The sequence below is a fragment of the Crocodylus porosus genome, unplaced genomic scaffold, assembly GCF_001723895.1.
Source record: "Crocodylus porosus isolate Cpor-Errol unplaced genomic scaffold, CroPor_comp1, whole genome shotgun sequence".
Taxonomy (NCBI): domain Eukaryota; kingdom Metazoa; phylum Chordata; order Crocodylia; family Crocodylidae; genus Crocodylus; species Crocodylus porosus.
In genome coordinates, this window is record NW_017728931.1 from 57395192 (window position 1) to 57421150 (window position 25959).

The 25959-nt window shown below is 40.6% G+C and overlaps 1 protein-coding gene across 9 annotated transcripts in view; it reads right to left on the bottom strand.

Moving 5' to 3' along the window:
- Positions 1–2304: 2304 nt before the first annotated feature.
- ANKS1B (ankyrin repeat and sterile alpha motif domain containing 1B) overlaps positions 2305–25959 on the bottom strand; it is an 837577-nt gene continuing 813922 nt past the window's right edge. For 8 of the 9 annotated variants that reach the window (XM_019545114.1, XM_019545113.1, XM_019545118.1 and 5 more), the window contains 4 exons: positions 20368–20454; positions 14996–15133; positions 5592–5759; positions 2305–4211 (listed from right to left, as the gene is read on the bottom strand). In XM_019545114.1, the coding sequence (XP_019400659.1) occupies positions 4101–4211; positions 5592–5759; positions 14996–15133; positions 20368–20454 (504 nt within the window). In that variant the 3' untranslated portion in view covers positions 2305–4100. The remainder of the gene's footprint in view (positions 4212–5591; positions 5760–14995; positions 15134–20367; positions 20455–25959) is intronic. The other variant, XM_019545115.1, reaches the window with a different exon arrangement.

A 25959-nucleotide genomic window follows, 5' to 3' on the forward strand; every position in this document is an offset into this window, starting at 1 on the left:
AGGGCCAGTTTGTGGGCTGGATCAAGGCCTGAACACCAGGATTGGGCTCTGGGCTTCAGCACTGTCTCCTCACACTGAGATTGATCCCCAGGGGCCTGGCACTGTTTCCCGAGTCCCCTCCCTCCCACCTAAAGTCTTGTTTTTCCAGTTTCTCCCATACCAACCTGAGTGCACCCCCCCCGTATGGAGGGTGGTAGTCTTTCCACACATCAGCTAGAGGGGACTGGCTTGGCCCCATCTTCGTTCCTGGTGAGACCATTCTTCCAGAAGTCTGGCATCTTCAGAGCAAGGGCGGCTGTCCTCCCCTTTCTCGGTGATAAGGACCACCTGGTATCTAACCACTGGTAAGTAGCAATGTTCTCTGATCAGTGAAGCTTCACCCATTATGAGCAAGTAAACCCTGGGGGAAGATTATTTCTTTCGAGAGTCCTAGTTTTCTGTGAATTCAGTCCACTACTGGTATGACCTCTCATTCTTTCTTTCCATTTTATTTGCTGGGAAGGTTGCAACCACTCATGGAACGAACCTGACATTTACCAGTGCCCTCCTTGCACCTTCCTCTCCTGATTTCCGTTTCCCTTTCATCACAGTGTTAATAGAAAGTCAGGCAGCTAGTTACCTACCAGCCTATATACTCCAACTCCTCAAGCCTGACTGACTCAAACCCCACTACTTACTATGCCACACTGCCCATTCTCCACCCATATTCAGGACCTAGCTCCTACCTTTCCTGCGACCCGCGTATGCTGTCCCCACATTACCCTATACAAACTTCCTAACCATTTATACTGAACACCACTAAAATGCTCCTCCTGTCCTATTCTTATGTGCTAAGTATCACTCACTTGTGGGGTGTCTCAGTGCCTCAATTTGCTAAGTTGGTACTCCAGCACATGCAAGAGGTCAACAGGTTCCTCTGCCGCTCACCTCCATTAGCACTTTTAAACATGCTCTGCAGGGTGGAGAGGGGCAGCACTTTAATTAACTACAGTAGCTCTCAAAGCCACCCTAATTAAAGCCCTGCAGCATCTTCAAAAGATGAGCTTTAGTTTAAGCATTAGATGAACATTAGATGAGCTTTAGTTTAAGCGCCCCTGCCACCATTTTGTAGTGCGGGGATTGATGCATGAGATGTGGGAAGCTGCTGGAGCACGGTAATTACCATACTCCAGCAGACTTGAGTCTGTTCCAACGTGCTGTAATTACAGCACATCAGAGCAGCCTCCACATTTGTGAACAGGCATCCCATTCCATGCACCACTTCACTGAGGACTGTAAACTATTTCTGTGTCTCAGAACAAAAGCTACCTACAAATTACATCTGCCCATGTACCCGTGTCTCGCTTGGATGCACAGGGCTAATCCAAAGCCCAGGTGGGTCACTGGGAGTCCTTTCATAGGCTGTAGATAGATATGTACTTGTAGTGCTACAAAAAATGTAGCACTATTAGGGCTGTCTTCACATCCAGAGCTCCTGGCTGGAGTGCTGCAGAGTCACTACAAAAGAGTACTCTCAAGCCAGGGGGTTGTGCTCTGCTCCCCTGGGTACCAGGGGGCTCAGGGAGCCTGAGGAAGGGGGAAACCAGGCTGAGACTGGCAGCCAGCCAATCCTGCCTCTGGGGGAGAGCTAGACTAAATGACCTCTGGACGCTTCCAGCCCTAGTTTTTTTGTGAATCAATGACGGTGAAGGGCATGCTGCCATGGTGGCAACTAGTGTTCCCTCTATGCTGCGTGGTGCACGTGGCTGCGCATGCCATGCAGCTTAGAGGGAATATTGGTGGCAACACTGGTCTTTGCTATCACTGGGGCAGCAGTGGGCCCTCTGGTAGTTCATTACCCTCCTGTAGTGGCATTGGGGGGGTGGGGACAAGCAGAGCTGCAGTTCTTGGCTACGGGGCAGCACAATGTTAGCCCCACAGCAGACTGCATCCCTCCCTTCCCCTCTGTTGCCACTGAGTATGCTGAGCACTCCGACTGTTAACTGTCCCCCACTCTTTAGCCCTCCCTTATTGGAAGTGGCGGGGGGGAGAGCAGAGCACTGTGGGATAAAGGGGGCCTGAGAAATCTCTTGTAGTACAGTGTGCACACACTACTGAGGTGCTACATTTTGTCGCACCATATGTAATTTCATCTACAAACATTTTTGTGGCACTACATGGGGCATGCACATTGGTACCTTTGACTCCTGTAGTGTTACAGAGATTTGTAGTGCTACAAAGGTAATGTCTGTCTATGGCTACAGACTACATTAGGTGACACTTCATGTGCTGTAGTGATAACAAAATGATGTGCAAAGCACTAGCGACTGTACAACTTTGTTTTATTTTGTGTGCTTTTATAGGATATAAATAAATGACAAAATTACAAAATTTATAACTGGAAGCCCAAGCATATTTACATAAGTATTTGTTGCAGTGAGGCTACTATTTACTGTTCTCCTATACAATTTTCCTTTTGGTACCATATTTTTAGTGAAGGTTTTCTTTTCTTTTTAATGTCAGTTTACTACATACATATCAACAGTGAATAGGCAAAATATGTACAAGAAACTATTTTGTTCAAGTAAATTGAATACCGTATTAAAAGTTTTCATTACTCCAAGCTATAATTCGGTTTAACTAACCCATATACAGTTATCAATTTTAAACCAAGTTCAGTTTTCCATTTTTGGAATTCACCAATTGATTATTGTAGCTGAAAACCTCAGTCAGATATGAAATAATAATAATAAAAAAAACATTAAGACAACCACACAATTTATCAATATCTCTATAATGAACTCCAAAATGATTCACAATTTGACTGGATAGAACAATATACATTAAAATGTCATTTTTTTCCTATAATGATATTTGTACTGTTATAATTCAGTTCTACATAAATATACATCATGGTATTATACAAATACTCCACAGACATTAAAAAAATTAGAACACTTCAAAGAAAATGTAAGTAAATTTCATTAATCAAAGGTCAAACAAACGCTTAACCTTTTTTTGTTTCATGAAAACATTATTATTATTACTTTGGAATTTTTTTCTTTTTCTTTTTTTATTTAGAAAATGTTAGTACTTTATCAACACTTCTTTCAAACAAGCTTTCTGTGACAGAAACCTTGAAAGCAAAAGCGCTAGTTTTGAATATGTTCTTTAGAACCACTGAGATTTTTAAAAATACTAGTAGAATTCATGGCTATAGCAATGTTAAACTTTGTAAACTGTATGTACGTGTAGTGCAATGACTAGCCTGCTTCCAATTCTGCTCCCATCAGATGAAGCAACCAGTGCATTGATGCCACAACTCTTAGCATTTTGCTAATGGTACAATAGCAATGGTTTAGTTAACTTTAAAATAAATAATCTTTCATAATTAATCTGACTTCCTCTCTCATAAATATTACTATGTTCTTCTATAGCATTCCTCTTCCATAAAAAATATGTAATACAAGACATGTTTTTTGTGCATTATTAATTCCTCTGTTTAACCATTCATAAAATTCTTTATCAGACCGTGATAGGCTCTTATTTTTGTACAAGACCAAAGGACACTAACAATTACATATAAAACCAGCACACACAGAAATCAGGGTACCTAATTTATTGTCATCTTTGACTTTTAGTCAATAAAGAGTAATTCTTTAGGAATCCAGTGGTTTCACAAATACGATATTTAATAATTCTGGTTTCTATTTCAATTAAAAACTGCCAAGATTTAAATAAAAAACCAATCAAACGTCATACTCATTGGCAGCATTAATGTTAGTTTAGAGACCTCTTTAAAAAGTATACTCCTAAAATAAGAAATCAAAGAAAGCACTGTGGCAAAGTCACAAGAGAGAACTGCATGAAAAATAGTATTTTTCTCTCTCCTCTTGTGGACTGTAATGTAAAAGTCTTCAAATAGTGTCATTCTTCTGTCAGTGCTGCAGGAAGAACATCACCAGAAATGACTGTCAGCCTTTTTTTTTTTTGTTAGTTACAAGGCCACTCTTACAGTGCAGTCTTCCTCTCTGCTGGACTGAAACGTTGCCGTAAAGGAAAGGCTGTGCTGTGACTGCTTGGAGTGCAAGGCACAACAAGGAACAGAGGACAGTTTTGTATCAGAAAATTGTAGTTTCATACTTGGTATTAATGCCTCTTTTGGCTTCTTGTCCAGGTTCTACAATCCATGGTAGATTGGCAAGAGTCTTTTGTTCAGATGGATCTATCTGCTTTAAAACAAACATATACATCGACTCAGATTAGCACTTCTGGACCCAATCCCTCAAAAGGCTCTAAAATAAATCTGGTGTTTTTACAATAAAAGGTGCAGTGAAAGGTACAGGATATTGTATAGGATCAGAGCTTGCTTAAAACAAAGTGTCAGTAAAAGTTGTATCCTGAGAAGTGCTTTAACCTTTCTAATACTGAGCCAGATGACTGCATCAGTAACCAGAAAGCTTTTTTCTTCTTAAACCTTTATGTGTAAATTAATTTCCATAATCTTTTTAAAAAGCATTCACTCACATGCAACAAAACAACAGCTCTTTGTCATATGTATTTCAGAAGGGAATTTTAAATTCAACAACGTGTTGTCTCAGGGAACCTTTTTGGGATTATGGAGACAATATTGGAAAGACCTGCTGGATCTTAGAGCAGGGGAGCTATGGAACAGGGGCGCTTGTTGAGAGTCATAAGAAAGGAGGATAGGAGGAGGAATTGTTTCAGACAGGAGGACAAAAGGGAAAAGACGCAGATTGCTGAGAATTAAGTAAAATCTTTACGGTTCAAACTTTGGATGCCTGACTGAACCAAACTTCTTGACTTGAGTTTTCACATACAGTCTAACACAGAGCTTGGTAATGTTTTCCAGTGTGGGGCTGGAATGACCCAGTTAGGGTCTGAGGCAGGCAGGCACTAGGACCCAGCTGCCTCTGCCACTTCTCCCCGCTGAGAGCTGAGAGCTGGCAGAGGTGTGGTGGAGATGAAGCTGTGGGTGCCCAAGTGCTGCGTGGGCAGAGCCCTCTGCTGAATGCTACTGAAGCCACAGCTCTGTGGGTCAGATCTGGCTCATGGGATATAGGTTGCCAATCCCTGGTCTAACACATCAGTTAAGGGCTTTATGGTATTGCTGCTTTAATAATAGCATCTAAATGAAACAAAGAGATTTTAGGAAGTAATACATTAAGTCAACCTTTGAGCTCTTTTACACAGTAGGAGTAAAGAGGCACTGATTTTTGGCCACTGCATTTAAACTGCTACACCATATATAGAAGCAAAGAGGAATCAAGTCAAACACTAGCATAGCAGCATCAGACATTCTTGGTTAGTACTACGCATATGACTTCTTGAACTTCAGGAGTCTGGTATTATGAAGTGTTCCAAAGGCCAATTCTGCACAGATCCACTTTGAGGTGATCTGTACATGCAGCATAGCTCAACCTGGGGACCTTTGTGGCTAAATACGTAAATCATCAAAAGGTGCATGCCTACATTTTCTGCTGTAAAACTGTATTTTGGTTTTGTGCACACCACCTGTTGTTTTTGGTTGCTGGGGTTTTTGGGGGGGGCAGGGAGGCTGGGGTTGTTGTTTTGTTTTGTTTTTTACTTACCACAGACTTTCGAATGCTAACCCGTGGTTTTGGAATTGGCTTGGTGGGTTTATTTTCAAAGCTTTCTGGAAGGGTTGAAGAATGGCCTCCTTTGCGCGCTTGTAGAGCGAGCTGATAGGCAACCTCAAATGCTTGTCCTAGTGTAAGAATGATTTCATAGGCTAGATTCTGGAACAATGGAAAAACATAATTTAAAATTAGTATTGCAGTGAATTAGCATTTATGATTGTTAATTAGGGACAATTTTGCACAGTGAAATTTTGCATAGTGCAGTTGTGTAGACTTTACAAATATATAGTACAAGTCAGTGTTACTATGTAAAGAAATTATAAATAGATGTGAAGACTTGCTTGGTCTCTTCCATCTTTAACAGGTGTGACATAATGTACGTGCCTACTGAGGACAATCAAAATACAATTTACATTAGTGAAAGGCATTCCTGTAACAGTCTCTCCAATTGCCAAACATTGGAATAGTACTTGAACTGTGCTGGTGTTGCAAAATAGTGGTTTGCCATATCAACCTCATCACCAAAACTTTATTTGATGTTCCAGCCATCCTTTTCTGTGGGTCTATTAGTTGTGATAATGAAAGGGAATTTCTTGCAAGGTTTAGTTTAATGACAAAACACAGAATTATGGGAATTTGGTGAAATCACCCCTTCAGAATGTTGTTGTAGCCCTCATGGTCCAGGAAATGTCCCAGAGGCAAGGGTTTTTGGGATATCCTTTATTAGACAATCTGCCAGTAACCCCTCTGCATTTCACAGGTAATAACTACCTCCTGGTCTGATGGTCTTCCTTTTCACTAACCAGACTGCCTACTCTATTGCACTTCTTTTATCTTACATTTTAATATTCCTCCAAGCAGGCTGTGTGCATTTATACAGAACCTCATCCGTGATATATAGTTCAGCCTGCACCTGCTTCCCTCAGACCTGAGGAATACACTTGACTCCTGAAAGCTCGTCCAAAAGCTCTCCCAGTTGCACAGGTGGTCCAGTAAAAGATATCACAAAAAAAATCCTTACCTCAGACCCTTCTTAGAACAATTTTATGCATATTGGCTTCCAGCTTGAATGACTCGTCCTCCAGGTACCTCCCGTTTTGTCCCATTGTTTCTTTAACATTCCACCCAGCTCTACTTCAAGATTGATCTCCTGACCTGTCCTTCAGAACTGGCAGCCTGAGTCATTGTTTCCCATGTCTAATGTCTCAGAACACCCTGTGCTGTGCGCGCTATCACAGAATAAGAAACACTTTGAGAAAATCCAAAGGAAATTGATAAAAGCAAAACCACCGTGCTTCACAGGTCTGCATGGTGGAAAATTGGTGCTATGGCAGTGACTGCCCTTCCCAGGGTTTAATCTCATGTTGGAACTGGACAACAGGCACTTGAGTGATTATTTTCTAATTTAAAACTAGACTACCAAAAGGCCCTGGGAAAGCACTGTAGGATATTGTGTAGGCTACCAAGCAAGCCAGATTTGTCAAGAGTAGGCATTACTGGGTAGCAGAATAACTGGAATGGTAGCGGTTCTTATTGAAAACATGAAAAACAGTTTACAACAGACACTTGCTGAAAAAGAGGTGTTATCTGAACTGGAATTAAGCATTTAGGGCAAGCATATTGTTTTTTGTTTTTGATCCAGGTAGAGTTAGGCGGTCAAATCTGACCTAAACCCAGGGTGCAACTTTATGGTTTCAACCTGCAAACATGGTGGTTTCCATAAAAGTTCCACATGGTTTTGATACAAAGCCATGCATATTTTCTTGAAAAACTCATGAATTCTTCAGCTAACCTTGTTTAAGTATGCTGTTTCTACCAAAGCCTGAAGTAATGCAAAATATGCCTATGCATAAAATCTGCCCTTCATTAGTTACCTTCTATAATTTTATCTTATTACTTTACTTCAACCCATAAGCTACATTCCCACAGTGGTCATGAAGGAACTTTTTCATGCTATAACAGCAACACACAGTGGGGTGAAGTCAGCCGTGGTGTAAACAAAAGCACATCCACTGACTTGGGTGGAGCCGCATCTGCTGTAAAAAAGGGGACTAATTCCATGAGTTCTGAAGGTGCAGCTCCTAGCATAAATGATGTGATTAATTGCAAGATGGCTCCAGATTTGCATTTGTTTAAATGACAAAACTTTCTTATGAAAAATCCAGAAAGAAAATGTTTAACTTCACCACCTGGATGTGATCACCTGCTGTGATTGCCTCCACTGCAACAGATTTCTCATGATTTCATAACATTTACATGGAAATAGTCTTCATAAATTGGCAAGAGTATAGTTAACTACTTTATTTTGGAAATACTGGCCAAAATAGGATAGTGCTATGAACATAGCTTGTCAATGGAGTCCTCGACTGAAGCCTGAAGGGATCATTATGATGATTTAGTTCGACAATCTTCAGTTCATGAGTCACAGAATTGAAAGCCTTGCTACAGATGTTTAGAATAACACATTTTATAGCTCAAAATAGAGGGCATGTGCTAATGTTGCAACACCACTAAGCTTTTAGAGAAATCTTGCGTTGCTGTAGTGACAGGAAGCCACTATACTGTCTCATCGCATTGGATTAACTGTAATGACAGAATAACTAGATTCATAGAGAATGAACTGACTGACTAACAGTGTATAACAGCTCAGAAAGCAAGGAAGTTTATTATAACTATGGTGCTCTGATAGTTCCTCTTACAGTTATACATACAAAGATCACTGGGACCCCCTGCACTAAACATTTGTGAGAGTGGATGGGAACATAAAATTTACCATACAGAGACCACAAGAAGGCCCTCCTGTTTGGATCTTTCCACCAATCAGGAGCTGGTGCAAATTATTTTCTTTTTGAATTTGTTTATAAAGCATGTTACAACAGCAATGACCAGCAAATATGTAATCCAGTGATTCTCACACGGTTGCCATGTCACCGTGGGGTGCTGTGACAGCCTTTGAAGGGTCCTGCTGGGAGAGAGGAGGTGAGATAAGCTTGAGTTGCTAAGTTCAAGCTCTTCCTGTAGTGTTCACCAGGCTCAAATCAACCAGGCACATGTGAATGAGAAGAACTAAACTAACTTTATTGTGGAACAGTAGGCAACTTCTACAGACCTTTGGTCTCAATCTTTCTAATTTACAGCTGCCGTCTAACTGAGGGACCATCTCCCAATCCCCAACTCTTCTAAATGGTAACTTTTATCACTACCCTTCCCTGCCAGATGCTCTTCATCCTTCCCAGCCTCTCTTCAAGCAGGTAAGCACTATAAGTTCGTTTTTGAAATAGGATGTCGCTGAATTCATAAGAGTTATAAAAGGGTGCCTTGAATCTAAAAATATTGAGAACCACTGGGATAGTTAGGCAGTCAGACAGGCAGTGGTCACGTGATTACTGGGGGGTGGGGGAGTATGGTAAATAGTTTTAGATATATCTTAGTAGAAATACTGCATTAACTGAATATTCTTAATGAAAACTGAAACATGAATATATAGATAAAGCAAATAGATTAGGTATTATGTTTGCAAAAGTCTTGAAAGAAAAGGAAGAATGCAACAGAATTAAGAGATACTGGATTTTGGTCATTTTTAAAATAAGAAAAGATATCTGCTGAAAAAAATATCTATAGGAAAAATACAAAGGATTTTTCATTTGAAGTATTTTCAGGTCAGGTCTACTACTGAAGGGTGGGGTAGAAACTGCATAAGATTTCACTTCAGTTTCTACTGAACTGCTCCCTTGGTAAGAGTACTGGGGTAGGAGGCAGGTTTGTCCCCTGGTGGAATAATCTGGAGATCTGACACAGAAAATCAGTGGTTGCTCCAATATCTGTGCCAGTTATCTTCCTCCACACTGTCCTTTCAGGCTTTCGGGAAGAAAAATGAAGCTGCTGGAGCTACAGTATTCTGTGTAGGCCTCCCCCTTCCCCTAGGGTGTCAGAAGAAGCAAATGAGTAATACTGATGCATTATGTCTATGACCCGAGAGCTTGAGGAAAATGGATTGTCTTGTTGTTTAAGTTTGAGGCATAACGCATCTAGCACAGCACCTAAGCATGCCAGCCTGACCCAGTTTACTTGTAGTCCAACTGTGCTATTAGCATTTATAACTGTCATGTTACATTTTCACTGATTTATGCTGTGTGAAAATGTCAGTTGTTTTAAGGTGCCACAGACATTATCACTGCTGCCTCACTGTATGTTTAAATGTTTAATGTTCTTATATTTTACTGTTTTATGCTGAAACCTCTAGGATATTTGAAACAAGAACATGAGATTGTATATCCTTTAAGGTTTTGCAGACTTTCATATGAGGGATTTGCAAAATATTTTTAAAACTTGAGCTTTTGACCTTTTTAAAGCACCATTGATGTATGGTAGGAATGGCAGAATGGGTTCTTGTTTTTTTCTTAGAAAAATCAGTGTCAGTTCTGGTCTTTTCTGAATTTATTGGAGAAAATTCTTGGAATCCCAAGGAATTTTCCTTCAAGATCATCTTAAAAGAAGGGCATCTGTGAGGAATGTGATAAGATCTTCCATTTGTGCCAGGAACTGATCTTAATGCCTGCTGGCAAAGCCAACCAAGAAGAGAGCAGACACTTACAGAATCTGATTAAAACATCCTTCTATTGCTATGTGGGATTCTTCCCATTCAGAATGTCATAATTTTTGTAGCTCTTAGTTGCAGCAGAGTTTTCAAGGGCAGACAAGAACTGAATTTCTAATGCTAAAGAGCATCAAGAACTCATTTTAAGACCAAAAAAAAAAAAAAAAAAAAAAAAAATCAGAGCTACGTTAATCTACCATAAAGAAGCAGTAAAATAGAACAAATCCACTTTCCCCTTTAAGGTCACCTGAAACATCCTTCTCTTCTCCATTCCACACAGACCCTAATCCTCTTTGAACATTCAGTGCAAGAGCAGAGGGAAGGAGGTTTCAGGTGCCAGTTCGGTCCTTAGCAGGAATTGGAGCAGGGGGCTATTATAATTTATGCCAGTTACCTATTATAGGAGTTGTTACAGCAGTCAGGAAACAGCTAAGCAAAACAATATTTTGACCATGCACCCTGTAGTGAATTTGGGATTAAGTAGAGGATCTGCCATGGTGGCTTTTTGGTTGCTGGAAGAAGACCCCTTGAGACAGGAAGAAATCTTTCACTAGAACGTCGAATCATTTAGGGCTGCCTTGTACTTCTGAATGGGCACAAAGCTGCCTTTATGAACTAATGGACTCACTTGTAAACTGATCTTTAAACCAGATTACTTTTCGGGGGTGGAGAGTGTGAGGAGATGTATTTTTATGCAAGAACATTACTCTATATTCATGTACTTAGGTGCATACAGCTAGTATGTCTACAGCACTCAACTACGGTTCCAGGCAGTGTTGTGCTGGGAGAAGCCATCCTTGGTCCATGTTCACTACCTCCTACACATGAAGTGGTAAAGCCACCATGGCACAGGGTTTTGTGTGCATCTCTTTGCAGAGAGCTTTCCCAGAGTCACCTCAAACCCTAAATATCAACTCTACTTGTAGCGTGCATTCTACTTCATTGCATGTAATTTGAATTCTGTTCTGCGGTGTTTGATAGTTTCAGTTTTTTTTGTTTTGTTGTTTTTTGGGTTTTTTTAAGGAAATTTTAAGGAGACCTGGAGTTCTTTCTTTTCTATTACATTGTCAGCATGCAATTTAGTTTCTGTTGCCACAATATATATACCTACAAGTATAAATCTATATAAATGTGAATCTTCTACTGACATTGCTGGATTCACATGGAGGAGCTATCATGGTGTGTATGGGTATGTAACTTTTCCGCAAATATTCACAAATGTGGTATGTAGCCTACACTGCACTGTTCTAGGGGCAAAAACATCAAGTTAGCATAGGAACAAACAAGCATTTTATTTTAAACAGAGAACGGAACTGAGGTATATGTAAGTTGTGCACATTTACGTATTTTTTCTTGGAGGTTGCATTGGAAACGATACATCCAGAACAACAAAAACACAACACAAAAAGACTATCTGAATAGGCAGCACCCTGATGGGAACTATGTAGCAGGAGAATACTACGTGAAGACAGTCAGACATTAAAAGCTATTGGTACAGCTTAAAATAGCCATTATAAATGCTTGGGGCAATAAGCACAACCCCTAAGGTGAGGAAAGTGAGCAAAATGCTGATCACTAGTCTTCACTTGGCAGGCAAAGAGAAATGAATTACAGTTACTATACCTGAGATTATAAATATGTGGGTCTGCATATGATGATTAGGTTTATGGATGAAATATAATCCATGGTCACTATTTAGGAACATTGCAAAGGATTGGTAAAACCAATAATGCAATTTGATTTAATCAGACCAGTTCTGGCAGGTTCTCATCATTAATATCCCCCTCTTTAATTAATAACCCAACAGCTTGTTGACCAAGGACTTTCTAATTTTTAAATACAGTTTTAATTTTGGTTCTATTCCCTACCTGCATTAAAACCTTAACAGAGACATGTGAACCAATAAAACCATATAATCAAAACTCTTAACTTCCTTCTGAATTTCTTGCAATGGTTATAATTAAGTTTATACTTTTATATACTTCCCTGTTCAGCTAGGTTGCCCCATCTTCACAGCTACAGAAAAAGTAACCTGCTGAGATATATCTTAAGTAGTCCTGATTGAACTTCCTTGCGTCCATTGGAGGAAGCTTCAGGAATTAAATATACAATATGCGGTGTCAAAAAAGTATACACATTTGTAAGCCAAATGACACAAGAGGAATTTCAGCTACTACTGTGTAATGCATATTTATTTATTTTGTACTGCAGTAGCAAGAGCTGTAGGGACTCTTGTTGGATATAAGATTTAAGAGCTGAAGGCAGGGAGAAAACATCTTTTGCTGCTACTTCTAACCTGGCCTTGTTGCAGGCCACACATCTCCACCTCCCTTGGAGCGCCGAAGCTGCTTGTAATTCCTGTCTCCACCGATCCCCTCTCCCCAGTGGCAATGAAGGGGGCAAATTCTGTGGTAAGGGTAACACGGGTACAAGAGCATAGTGCAGCTGCGTGTCTCTGATCTTCCCTGTTCTGCCTTTGGCGGGATCCAACCTCTTCACAGACTGGATGTGGCTTTGGGCTGAAAGCTGACAACCCCTGCTGTAAGGGGCAAAGTTAAAACCCTCAAAGCTTTAAGCTGCCACTTTGGCTTCTCTCCAGAGAAATTATATAGCCATAAGGCAAATTTTGAAAACTTTATAGGTTAAGGCTTGAAAAGTCACTGCTAGAACAGAATTTTCAAAGGACCCAAACTTGCTTTCCTTGTTCACTAGAATTCCTGCTGGCTCCACAAGGAAGACGCATGACGTGCAACATGAAGCAGAGGGACACCTGCACATACTTTTAACAACAACAGTATTTCTTATTGAATCCAGTGGTATTGTTCAAAGCTACTCGAAGAAGAAAACTGACAAGGCTGTGCACAGATCTTTGTTTGCACTGCTGTTTCAAACCACTTGAGAAACTGTGATAGCTAGTTACCATGGTGTCCTCAAGACCTCTTGAGACGTGTATGGAGCCTTGTAGTTTGACTAATTGTGTGGTTTCTTAAATAGGGAATTCAAGTATTAATGGATAGGAGTATTTACTTCCCCCAGATTAAACCAGATAAAACTTATTATGTAACTCTTCATGCACATTTGGTATCTTCAGCTTTCCTATTTTGTGACTTAATGCACTTACTATAAATAAAAAGTACACATACTTATTTTTGTGCATATAATGCACCCCAGAATATTACACACCCCCATTTTTTAAGGACTCTACAACAGGAAAAAAAAAAATCTCACACTGGAGTCTAGGTTAAGTGCCAGAGGCCTGGGGGCTGCCTTCTGGGGGCAGCCCAATCCAGCACACCAGCACCAAGGCCACGCAACATAGTGGGACATGATTCAACATTCTTCATAGTAGGCCCCAATTTGGGATGCAGTTTTTGGGTCCAATCCTGCACATTGGCCCTGGGGCCATGCACAGTCCTGACTTGGACTGCTCACTGGCTCCGGAGCAATGTGGTGGGTCCAGGGCTGTATGCTTGGTTGGACCTGGTGCACTGGGTCTAGCCATGGACCAACCTCAACTGCAGTCCTGATCCAGCATGTAGTGGGGAAGGCAGGCTCTTCCCAGGTCCAGGAACTTGGCAGCAGAGGGGCAAAGTGGGGAAGGGAAGGAATGATGGTAGCGTTAATTGCCATGGCTCCCAGAGCTGCGGCAATTAATGCTGCCACTGCTCCAATACTTCCCCCGCAAAATTTCCAGACTCGTAGGGAGTCCTTTTCCTCATACATAATGTGCACCCCAATTTTCCCCAGCTAGTTTTTTTGGGAAAAGGATGAAGATTATATGGAAGAAAACGGTAGTTGCTAGAAACAAGGAGCTCGATATTGCAAGCTGTTGATTCTGTCTTCATTCAGTACAATGGCACAGAACAAGAATTGTTGAAAAAGTAGAGCTGGAAGATCAAAGGTCCTCTTAATCCTAGCAGCCCATGGCATTAACTTGGTTAAAATGCACCAGTTTTTGTAGCCCATGGTGGAGACTGGAGTGATGCGATTAGCATCATGTCTGGTCACTTGACTCTTCAACCAGATGACCACCTACCCATTTGCAGCTGGGTCAACTGCAGGTGGCCTTTGGATTCTGGAGCTTGCAAGATGCCTTAACCACCCTACTACTGTGCCTCTAAGGGGAAGTTAAGAGACCATCTTGTCCATCCCTCCACACTGAGGGGGGATAATATGCAGTCCCACTGACTTGAACAGGACTACTTTCAGACTTTAGGTGAGCTTAAGCGCTCATTACTTTGCAGGACTGAGCCCAACTTAGGCAGAGTACATTAGTCAAACAGTTTTGTGTGGCACGCTGTGGTTTTTTTTTCCAAAAAAGAGTAATTAAGATTGTTACTTTTTTCTAAATTCCCTGAGGTTTCTGTGGAAGCGACCAAGCCTGTGATAAAAGTAATTGCTTATGAGGCAGTCCCCTACACAGCAAATTAAAAGAATTGTATGGTAGGGCTGTGAAGAGAGCCATTTGCCAAACCTAAAATTGGAGCTAACAGTGGAAAAACAACATGCAAGTTGTTCCAGAGGAAACATGATTTTAAAATAAAGGAGTGAAGGGAATCCTAGGGACCTCAAGGGCCATCTAATCTAACCCCTTTCACTGTTTCTAAACTGTTCTAGAAAGCTGCGTATCCTGTTAGCGAGTTATTCTCAGAGAAAATTTTTGCTCTCTTACAGTGGTATCACTCCATCACCTGCCAGCCTCATTTGAAGCATTTTGCTCTGTTACATGTGCATCCCCTTTAATTATTTTGTACTGGGAACATTTAATAAAAAAAAGTAATAGCATCTATAAACTGACCACATCAAATGCAGTGAATACATGGCAGTAGTGGTGGTTAGTCTTCAAGTCTTTAGTGATGTAGGCAAATGTTGAGAGGTCTTCAGGATCTTGTGCAGCACAAGAAATGTTGCGGATTTCATGTTCAGCAATAATATTCTGCAAAAAAACAATAAAACGAAAAAAAACAAGACTGTTTTCCCCCCATAATCATAGGAGTTAAATGCAGATGCTTCTCAAAGACTGACTTTTCTGTGGTTTTTAAAATTTTTTTTACTCTGTATACTAAAATATTTCAAGAAGTATTGAATCTTTAGTGTGAGTTGTTGCTCTGAGGCGTGGTGTTCAGGTAGCCCCTTGCTTGCTGTTGCTTTCAGTGTTTCGGCTGTTGGCGTTTAGGCACTCCGGAAGGCTGGTGTTCACAAGCAGCCTTCCTGAGTCCAGGTATGATGCAGAAAGATTGATTTGAATTCATGTTTTGTGGTAAGAGCTCAGAGAGATTTATTGTCACTCAGACAGTACACTGGCTGGTCTGTTTAACAGTCAGTCCAACTCAATAAAACTGCTGGGACAAGATAGTAACTCCCTGCATTAAATATGCTCCCTTACATAGAACCAAACAATGCAGCACCCCTATTTATACCCCAAATGTCCAAGCTTGTGTGTAAAGGCTTATCTAGCTTTCTATCCTGTTATCTATTTCTATTTGTCTCTTTTCCAACCTCATACCTGGCCCCTTTGGTTCGTCCACTATCTCCGTACCTGCACTCATTAATTTTCCTTTAAACCTACTGCTCCTTTCTCATACCAGCTTTTCTGCTTGTTAATGAATTTTTACATCTCTTCTCAGTTCATCCAGAGGTCACCGAAGCCTATTCTTCCCAAGCTCCTTTTCGGTGCCTTAGCTTAACTGTGGCTTAGCATAACTATGACAGTTTAGCATAACTGGAAGTCCAACATCAACAGTAGGCAGCAACCCCCAGCATGGGTGCCAGCGTGTAGCATGCAAAGGCATTTTGCTTGGCATGTGCGCCTTGGGGCAGATGGCAGGGAAGGGGCTGGGGCTGTGCTACCACAATAAGAATTGGGGCCCTCGTGGCTTGCCTGACATCCACCCTGGCACACCAACATCTTACAGGTCGAGTATGAGGGTGTTTTTGGTACTCTGCCTGGCCCCTGTCCTATATGATTAAAACATCCCACACTCACTTCTTGCGCTGACCACTGGGTTCTGACCCCTCCACTGGCATCTCTCGGGACTGTTCAGAAAACTGCAAAATATTACACTTTTTCCTATAGTTCTGTCTGCCTTTGCAAATAAGAGTCCTGCACAATTTACACATCCTGAGATAGAGGCCTCTTTCCTGGGAAGTGGCTGTGAGAGTGACTTAATTAGACAGTATTAATATTCTGTTCCTACATTTCTTGATACCATTGTTTGTATTAATAATCAATATCTCGTACCACAGCAGCCAAAATGTAATGGCTCAAGGCACAGCATACCAGATGTTTGCTGTAACTGTTTGCACGTCTGACTGAATTTCTTTAAACTCATCTTCCAACTCAAATAAAAGAATAATATTACTAACCATAGTAAAGAAGTTTAAGTCATTTCTATCAAAGTGAGAGCTAGCAGCCTATCTCAGTTTACTGCAAACAACAGAGTATAAGAAGGACAAGAAGAAATTAAACTGTTTATTTAAAGAGGAATATTACTTATAATAGCCAAATTAAATTATACCATACTGCATACTGAGTATATTTTGTATGCATATTATTGAGGTAGGATGGCCTGCCTAATGTATTTAAAGTTTTTGAAGAAATTATGAATATTTATCTATGTAAAATACCTATATAATAACCTTTTTTGGCTATCAGAACCAGGAAGACAAGAGAAGGAGACTGCATTACTGCTTTAGATTTAGGCCTTGACTCAGTAAAGCACAAGCCCAATGTGATTTTTCTGAATAAGGGTGGCCTTAGTTTTGTGTTGACAGGCTTCGTTGAATCTCCAAATACAGAACTGTCTTGCTCCCATGTGGCATCTCCACTGCATTCAAGTTAGAGGTCACTTCAGGCAACCTCAGCAAGATCTTAGCAACACATATAATGGCTACAGAATCAAAGTTTAGCAAATCGATAGTTAGTTTGCTGGGTTGCTAAGATTTATGCAAATTAAAGCCATCTCTGGCACATCTCACTCTCTCTCGTTTATAGAGAGAGTATACCTCACTTGGTCATTTGAGTCTCTCTTTCTGCCAAGATACAACCTCCCCCTCATACAGACTTGGCAAGTGCTCTGAAAAGAATATTAATATCTAACTGAGAAAATAATGACTGAATAAAATCTGAATGAGAGGGCAGCATTCCAGGTTTTTTTGTTTCAAATTATGCAAAAGTCCAAGATAAGGAAATTGTAACTGAAGACAACATCCTCCTCCTAATCTTAAATTGTTACAGAATATATTATTTCTATATAATGTACTATACACAGAAGATCACAAAATCAATGACTATGCCTTAACGGACAATACTTTGTAAAGAGCTTTATACTTTCAGTCAGTTGATTTTGATATTTTAAGCAAAACACAGCAAGTTCTCCCCCTCCCCCCCCTTTTTTTGTAGTGCCTTTATTTACAGTTTGGGGACTGCTGGATTAGATAAAGATTTTTATCACTTACTAAGAAGCAGGGATTTAGTTACCCACAAATAAAATTTGATACATTGCCATATGATGCTATGTTAGTAATCTTTCACTTAAAGATGAAAAGGAATTCAATTTAGAACTGTATGGAGGATTGATCCTCAAACAACACTCACCTCATTTCACTTATTACTATACGTGTGAAAATAAACTCATTTCAGAAAATGATTGCCTAAAAATCATGCCTCTCTTTCTGACCCTGGCTTCAATACTGAATAAACCTGTACTGAAATAGGGCTGTGTATAGAAAATTGGAGGGCACTGCCAGACTTTTAACTTCAGAATCAAGTAAAGTTTTGTAACTTATATTGAATTTACTTTAAATGCAAGTACTAATCATAAATTCCTAGGAGCCAAATGTAACTGCTAAATTCAGTTTATATGTAGTACTCAGAGTTTCCAGTGATTATTTCTACAGTAGAAACAAATATCCTTGTGGCACAGAGTTTGCTGTTGTGGGGTGCACACCTCACCAGCTCTGAAAGAAGCAAGACTGTGGCTCAGACGGTGGCTTTTAAGAATTAAAGTTATTGTACAATAGCTACTCTTCCCCCTCCCTGAATTGTCTCAGAAGATCCATTTTTCACCAAGGCAACTTAGCAAAATTGGTTGTCCAGGAAATAGAGTTATATGTGACCAAGAGAGAAATGGGAAGAGTGTTATTCTAAATCCAGCAAGGCTAATTACAGACAGTCAAAAAGCCCAAGGCTGAATCAATTCAGCCTTTGCAGGTTAGTCTAAACTACACAGATTAAACTGACTAACAAGTGAACAACAGTTACTTTTTACAGCCACATGCCAGCTGGGACTCAGGCCAGGAGCTAGGGGGCAATACAGCATGACTCTCTGGCATATAGCCAGCATGAGCTGTGTTTGCTTCCTCTTCCTGCTGCCCCTGAGGTCGCTGGGAATTGCAGTCCAAAATCACAGTCGCAGGACTTTGCACAGTTGCTCATCACTTCCTCTTCCTATGTCCAGGTGCCTCTGAGATATGTAGTCCACAGTCACAGCCAGCAGTAAGTTTAGCAGGGCAGGACAACTCTGTACTTGGGGGAAGAGGGGTTTAAACCCCCATTCCTTGCCCCAGACCCCAGCTGGGGTTTGCTAGGGTGGGGATAGGGCGCAGTCCCTGCCTTCTCCTGACACGGCCTCCCGCCCCCCAACCCTTCTCTGCTTCAGTAGACAGCCCAGCCCAGGCTGGAAAGCATGCTGGGGGACTGTGATTTAACTTGTACCAGGAAGGGGTCTGAGACAGAATTGGTTTGACTCAAATCAGTTAACTCTGATAAACCTGGTTGAATGTAGTATCTTAAACCAGTTTCAGCCATTTTGACACTGGTTTATGTGCACTGAACTTCTCTTTTGCTGCATGTTTAAACCAGTTTCTGATCACTGGAACCAGTTTATGTGTAACTTCTGTCCCTAGTCTAGGAGACTGGACTTTGACTTGGCACATTAGCCACTGATACAGCTTTCCTGGAATGAGTTTTGAGTTTTCCTTCAACCTGAGACCCCATTTTATCATTACATCTTAAGAGTACAACATTTATTAATTGGAAATGGCTTTTCTCTTAAATGCTGTGGATGGTGTGATCTATGAAATATCCTCTATGCTTGGAAGCCCTTGGCCTGAGCTACTCTATAAAACCACTCTCCTTTCCAAAGTTTAAGCTCCTCTTAAAACCCATTTCTAATGTAATGTGAACATTAAAATGACTGGCTAGGTTGAAGAATAAGGAGTGACCCAGTATGTAGGCCAGATCGACCAGTGTGGCATGGCTACTCAGCAGGCACAAAAAAAAACCAGTCAGAAATCCTACTAAACTGATCAGAAGAGCTGGGTTGATAGCTGCCTTTTGTTGAACTGCATGTTAAATTTTAGCTATTATTGCCATTCACATTAATTTATGTAGGTTATCTTTTCTCATCATTGTGGAGGTTTGCAAGGGGGAATCCTCTATAAAATACTGATTTTGCAAATATTATTTTGCTGAGCATCAAACTATCCCCCCTTTCAGCACAAAGGTCTCCTGCGTCTCAACGTAAGCTGTTGCAAAAAATTAACAGAAGAAACCTAAACAAAATGCAGGTATATCTGGACATGGTAGGATGAAGAAATTATGAGAATCAAATCAGTTCTGGAGAAGCTGTTGTTGCAGTTCAGGGAGGCAAATTGCTAGTACCATTAAAGCCCACAATCTCCATTGTAGGTAGGACCTTGAAAGAGGACATACAAATAAATATCCTGCCTGTTTATGTGGCTGAAGGCTGATCTTGTATAAAACCCCAGAATTACTGTACTTATTGGGATATGGAAAAGCAACTGTGTTTTGTTTTTTGAAAGAGAAAATACAGGCTTTCTGCTTGCTTAATGTGCTGCTTTGGACAGAATATGTTGAAGGATTCTGTGGAGGGGAGAAGGGGCATTCTGCCAAGCTCTTTTTGTCATGAGCTTCCTTTTTGATAGAAGAGGGCTGGACAGAGCTCCCTCCAGAACTGCCATCAGTGTCACTCCATTTGTCTACCAGAGTGGGTGACAAAATCATTCTAGTAATTTAGAACAGGAATGCCTAAAAGGGGAAATTGAAACCCAAAGCCTGGCCCCCATCCCATATGGTTTTATGCTCTTACTAGATAACCCAACCAATGCAGTGAGGAAAACTGCTGGATAGCCAAAAAGTATACATACCTTATTTGTTGCATCAATAAATTTGACTCCCTTGTAAGAGACTGATAGAACAATAGTAGGTACTTTCTTCATTTGCTCTGTAGACTTCTAAAATAAACATGAGGGAGTGTTAGAACTGTTTGTGTTTCAATGGCAAATGCAGCATGTTTAATTCCCCCCCCTTCTCTTCTGTAAAAATATACATGAGTTATACAAAAATGTACTTAATTTAAATATTTGACTCTCTCTTTTGAGTTTTACTGTGCTTTGGGCTTTTGAAACAGCTGCCTTATATAGTTATGAATCTGAAAAGAGCTTCACAGCTAGTTGAGGAGGATGAGAAAATACTACTCTCTTTTCCTAGCTCCACAGGAAAGAAAAAAGGGAAATCAGTCTACCACAGAAACTTAAAAAGGAGGCAGTCATATAATCAAAGGTTTCCTACAATGAATGTAGGTTTCAGCAATCTATCATTCTCTTTATGTGCTGATATGCCCCATTCATCTCAGATTCCCCTCCCCAGCCAAGCTGTACCACTTTGGTAGTTTTCCTAGAATACACAACATGAACAAACTGTGTATTTGCTGTAGGACTGGATGTGTGTGTGTGTGTGGGGGGTTGTTATAATCTGTTGTTCAAAAAAATAAATCACCTCCCAAAGGGTGGCTTTGTAGCTCACTGAGCTTGCTATATCTGCCAGTCCAGCATTATACTTTGTACTGTCTTGCTCTAAGCAATTTTCTAAATGTGGCTTCTACTGGGACCACCTTACACATGATTAAAGTATAGGGCTATCCTGCTTTGTTGATGAACTTACAGTTCCTGACATCTTTTTTGTAAGCCTGTTTTATTTTTGTGGTGTTAAGGTTCCTAAATACCCATGAAAATGACACATACAGTTAAGAAATGACCTGCCAGTAGAATGGACATGGTGTTTAGCTATAAACTAAGGAATTTAATAATCAGACTTTTTGGAGAAAATGTTAAAAGGTGAACAGTGCAAATGTATTAAAAATGAAGTCAAACATATGTAGTTCCACAGAAACTGACTCTGAATTTTAGTAAGGAAGTATGAGTAAGAACATTTTTCCATGCAACACCTGCATAGGCTAGATTATAGTCCAGCAGATGGCTGGTAAATCAGATACAGACACTGTCTCTTTTCCACAATGGTATGACAGGGAATTACATTTTCTTGAGAAGAAAGCATAAATTCAGCTGTAGTTTAATTACGCAAGTAAGAACAGCAAAACTGGAGAGAGAACAAGCAAGCAATGGCAAGAATTGAACAAAATAAATTCCATTATTGATACAATTGTATAAGTTTAATAAAAAGCATGAACAGCATAGATAGAAACTTGGAAATATACCATATCTAGAAATAATGGTCCAAGATCATACTGCATTTCTAAAGTATCTGAATGCCTAATCATGATCCTATTTCTCCCCACTTAGGAGCCACAAAGCCAGTAAGCTGCAAATATTCTTTATGCAACTCTGTCTTAGCCAAGAAGCAAGAAAAAAACAAGTCTGTGAGGGGGGAGATCTGGATTATGGCCCTTGCTCTTAACGCTATTTCTGCATTTGCCTTAGTCACTGGATAAAATTATACAAACAGCACTGGGAATGGGGGCTAGAACCTTCCCTCCCAAGTGAGTGCTCTCTTCATTGAGGAAGAGTCATCATGCATGCTGCCCTGGCTCCTTCTGATTTTTGCAATCCTTTCTGCCTGGTAGCCTAGATTCAGCAGACAAGACGATGCTTTCAACCACTCCTAGCCCATGGTGGTTAGTTGGGAAGCGGGAAATATGGATTCAATTGCTCTCTGAGTAAGTGGTTAGAACTTGGAGCTCTATAACTCAGGTCTGCAACTTCTTTGGAAAGTATCCTAGCTGCTAGGCTAGAGGGCAAAATGTGGATGGGTCAGCCTCCTTCTGCTGGGCACCCTGGATAAACAGGATCATAATCCTGAGGTGAGCTGCACAGTCCTAGGCCTAGTGGGAGCAAAGTCTTAGATATCTCTGAGGCAGAATAGAATATGGACCAATACATCTGGGAAATAAGTAGGGTTGACAGTAGATAGCATGAGGTTGAAGGAGGGAGCCAGTGATTAGATCTTCTATCTAATTGCATCTTGCTTCCTCAGGAACCAAACAGGACTATACATTTGTGCTAGCCAAACAAAATTTAAAACCGTATGTCAAGGCTAAGGTTAACTGTCTCTGATGATCTATTTTAAAGTTAACTCTCTCTTAATGTATTTATAGGAGAAGGCTGTATCTCTTAGTAACAACTTGTGACAGACTTAATAGGGAAGCCAGGTGCCATTTTATATGGATAAAGATAATGTTAACAAGAACTAGATTTTTTTTCATTAATGAAAGCTTCTGGAGAATGAAAAAAAATCTGCATTAAGACAGTAATTACAGCTGCGTGTGTGTGCGTGTGCACATGCACACGCACACATGCATACACATTGTGATGGGGAGAATGAGTGCCTGTCAATGGCATGTGTTTGAATAAATTTAAAATATAAGCATTGCTTTAAAACTCAATGACAGTTCACAAAAAGCATGGCAGTGAATGTGTGAAATCTCTGGTACCTCTATCAGAGCAGCAACCAACACATTCAGCAGACACTGAGTTGCAGACAAAATATTCACAAATAGGACAATACAGATTGAATGATCTATCGCGCAACCCAACAATCATCTAGCTTTTGTCCTTTTCTTTCTATCCCAACAGCTAACTCTCATTTGGAATGCCTCTGTCTCCCATCCTGATTACTGAAATTTCCTCTCCTTTGGTCTCCCTAACAATAATATCCACCCCCCTTTCCTATCTACACAAAACCAGGAAACTAAGTTCTTTGCCCATTCATCCAATTGTGTCATCTTTGGTTTGAATTCCTTTGCAGGTTTCCCTTCCTTGCCCATATCAAATTCAAACTTTCCATCCTTGCCATAGCAGATCTGCATAGCTCCACTTTCTTTATCCATCCTAGCTGTTTCTTTCACTTCTGTCTCCTTGCTCTATCATTGATACCAATCTGGACACATTAGTCTATCTTGCACATGCATCCCCCATCCCAGCTCCCCCCACCCAATGTGCCTTGAACTCACCCTTCCTAATCTGCTCTATAAACCTCTATCCTGGCTGCATTCAATTTTCTCCAAACACTGTTTTAAACTACATAACTTAGGTGATCTGATATAACCAGGGCTAGACTATATTTTTAAAACAGCAACACAGACCGCGTCTACATGAGATGCTGCCTGTGCAGTCATTTAGTACTTGTATAAACAAATATGTTTCGTAGTGATATTCAGTCACAAGTGCTGGGCATTTGCTCTGGATAACAATGGAAAAATAGACAGTGCTATAAACGGAGTGAGGAGGACTTTCTGTACGTCAGCTGATCTCTGGTAACTATTTTCTGGGTCTGCTCTAGCCCATTCTAAATGGAACCTAAACTAGGACAGTTCATTCATACTTGTGAATGAAACAATGGCTAAGTTATCCTAGTTTAGCTTCCACTTACCAGAGATGAATATCTTCAGGGACGATTTGTGAATTGCCATGGGTTGTCTGCCAGGTGATTACTGTCTTCTGGGAAATGAGCCAACATGGTTACCCCATGTTACTGGTACTGCAATCAAAACTGAATAGCCTCTAGGCCAGAAGTGGGCAATTATTTCAGCTGGCAGGCGTTAGTGAACTGTCGATGGTCACTTGCACAAAATCTTTCAGAAGATATTTTAACAAGTTATATATAAAAAACAAATGAAACTAAAAATCAAACATCTATAACATATCAATTTTGTTAAAAAAAAGGTCATCCTTGATTATGTTTTGAGTAGTGTATATAGAGGTGATTGTATAATAGCTCAAATAAAGTCTTCCTCTTGTATATTGTGTGAGGGGGTATGTGTGACGGGGTTGGTTATGTGGGAGTGGGTGCTTCCAGCTTGTTCACTATCTGTCATGATTTTCACTATGGAGTTTCGAAGGACAGGTAAGAAGGTGAGTCTGCACACTTAGTTGTTAAGTCCCACATCTTTCAGGGGTCTGGTCTCTCATTTGTAGATGGACCAGGCAGGTTTCCACACTTGTCTGTAATGTGTCCATGATCAAGAAATGTCAGGGAGAGAGCTGAGCATGCTGCCTCCTCTCCTTAGGTTTTTCAGGTTAAAGATACCAGATTGACTCTAACATTATGAGATTATACTGCAACCTTCCTGTCTGTTCAGTGTCTCAACAGGAAGCAGAGGAAATTCAGGGCAGCTCACAGGTCAACTCCTAAAAAATGACATCATACATGAACACCAATATATGGCCTTATACTCCATGGCCAATTTGTACTGTAAGACTACCCTACTTCCTGGGTTATTTCTGTTTTCTTTTAATGCAATATCTACCACAAAATGCATTCATAATCCTAGAAGCAGGGACTAGAGCCCAGGACTTCCTCTCTCAGATGAGTGACCTATTAGGCTACCAAGTCACAGTCCCTCTTGCTTGCTCCCTTTTGACCCTATGAATCATTCATTCTTGGATGCACAGTGACCCCACTTTCATAAGGAGTTATGGTACTCTCCTGGATAAGGCCTTTGACCAGCAGCCATTATAGAAAAGGTGAGCACCTTTCCTCCTCTGACAACAGCACAAAATTGGCTCGGGGTATTGAGCTTTGTACGGGATTTAATGCCACGTGGGCATTAACCTAACATATTTGGCTGTTTCAACCGTTTCAATTTAGATAGTTACACCAAAAGTCGCATTTGGGTGTTTAGTATACCAACGTAGAAAAGACCCCAGTGTGTAAAAATCTTAATGACTCCAACATAGCCTTTGAATCTTTTAGGGAATGTTCTTCAGTTGAAGGACTCCTTCCTTTTGCAAGTACAGGGGGCTTATACTTTTAAACCCTAACAAAGACTTGTGACGATGATCAACCTTACATCTGCATCTGATGAGTCTGTGGTAGCCTGCAATCCTGTTTCAGTGACTACTAAGCCCTTTTGTATAACTTTCACTTCTTCCCTGTTCTTCTACAGGATCTTCATCAGAAAGGGAGACATTCTCTACATTTGAGAAAATATATTTTGTGTAGAAGCACATTACACATTACCCAGAGCTGAACTGACCTATGTTTTGCACTCAAAAAAGTCTAATTTTTATGATCTTTGTCCTGGCCTTTTCTGCTGTGCTATAGATATGGATTGATATAAAATACTCAAAACCCTTCAAGAGACTCTGATATTCTGTATCTTTTTTCCCATCCACTTATGTGTGGGAAGAAAGGCCAGGGTCTGTCAGTGTCATCTAGCTGACTCAAGTATGTCCTCATTCATGGGAAAAACAATTCTAGGCTGAAGTTATGCTATGAATGTCAAAAAGCACGAGGGACATGCCTCTCTTTCTGTGTCCATGTTGTTTGCAATTCAGGATAGGAGATCCTGGAATGCCTTGAAACTGTTAGCTTATGGGGTATGAACTGATATCACTCCCTCATCAGGCAAAGATGATGAGATCAGGTTTGCTGCTGACAGTCTCCTATCTCCAGCACCTGGGATACAATGTCAGACTGGTGCTGGAGGACCTGTCCAGTGA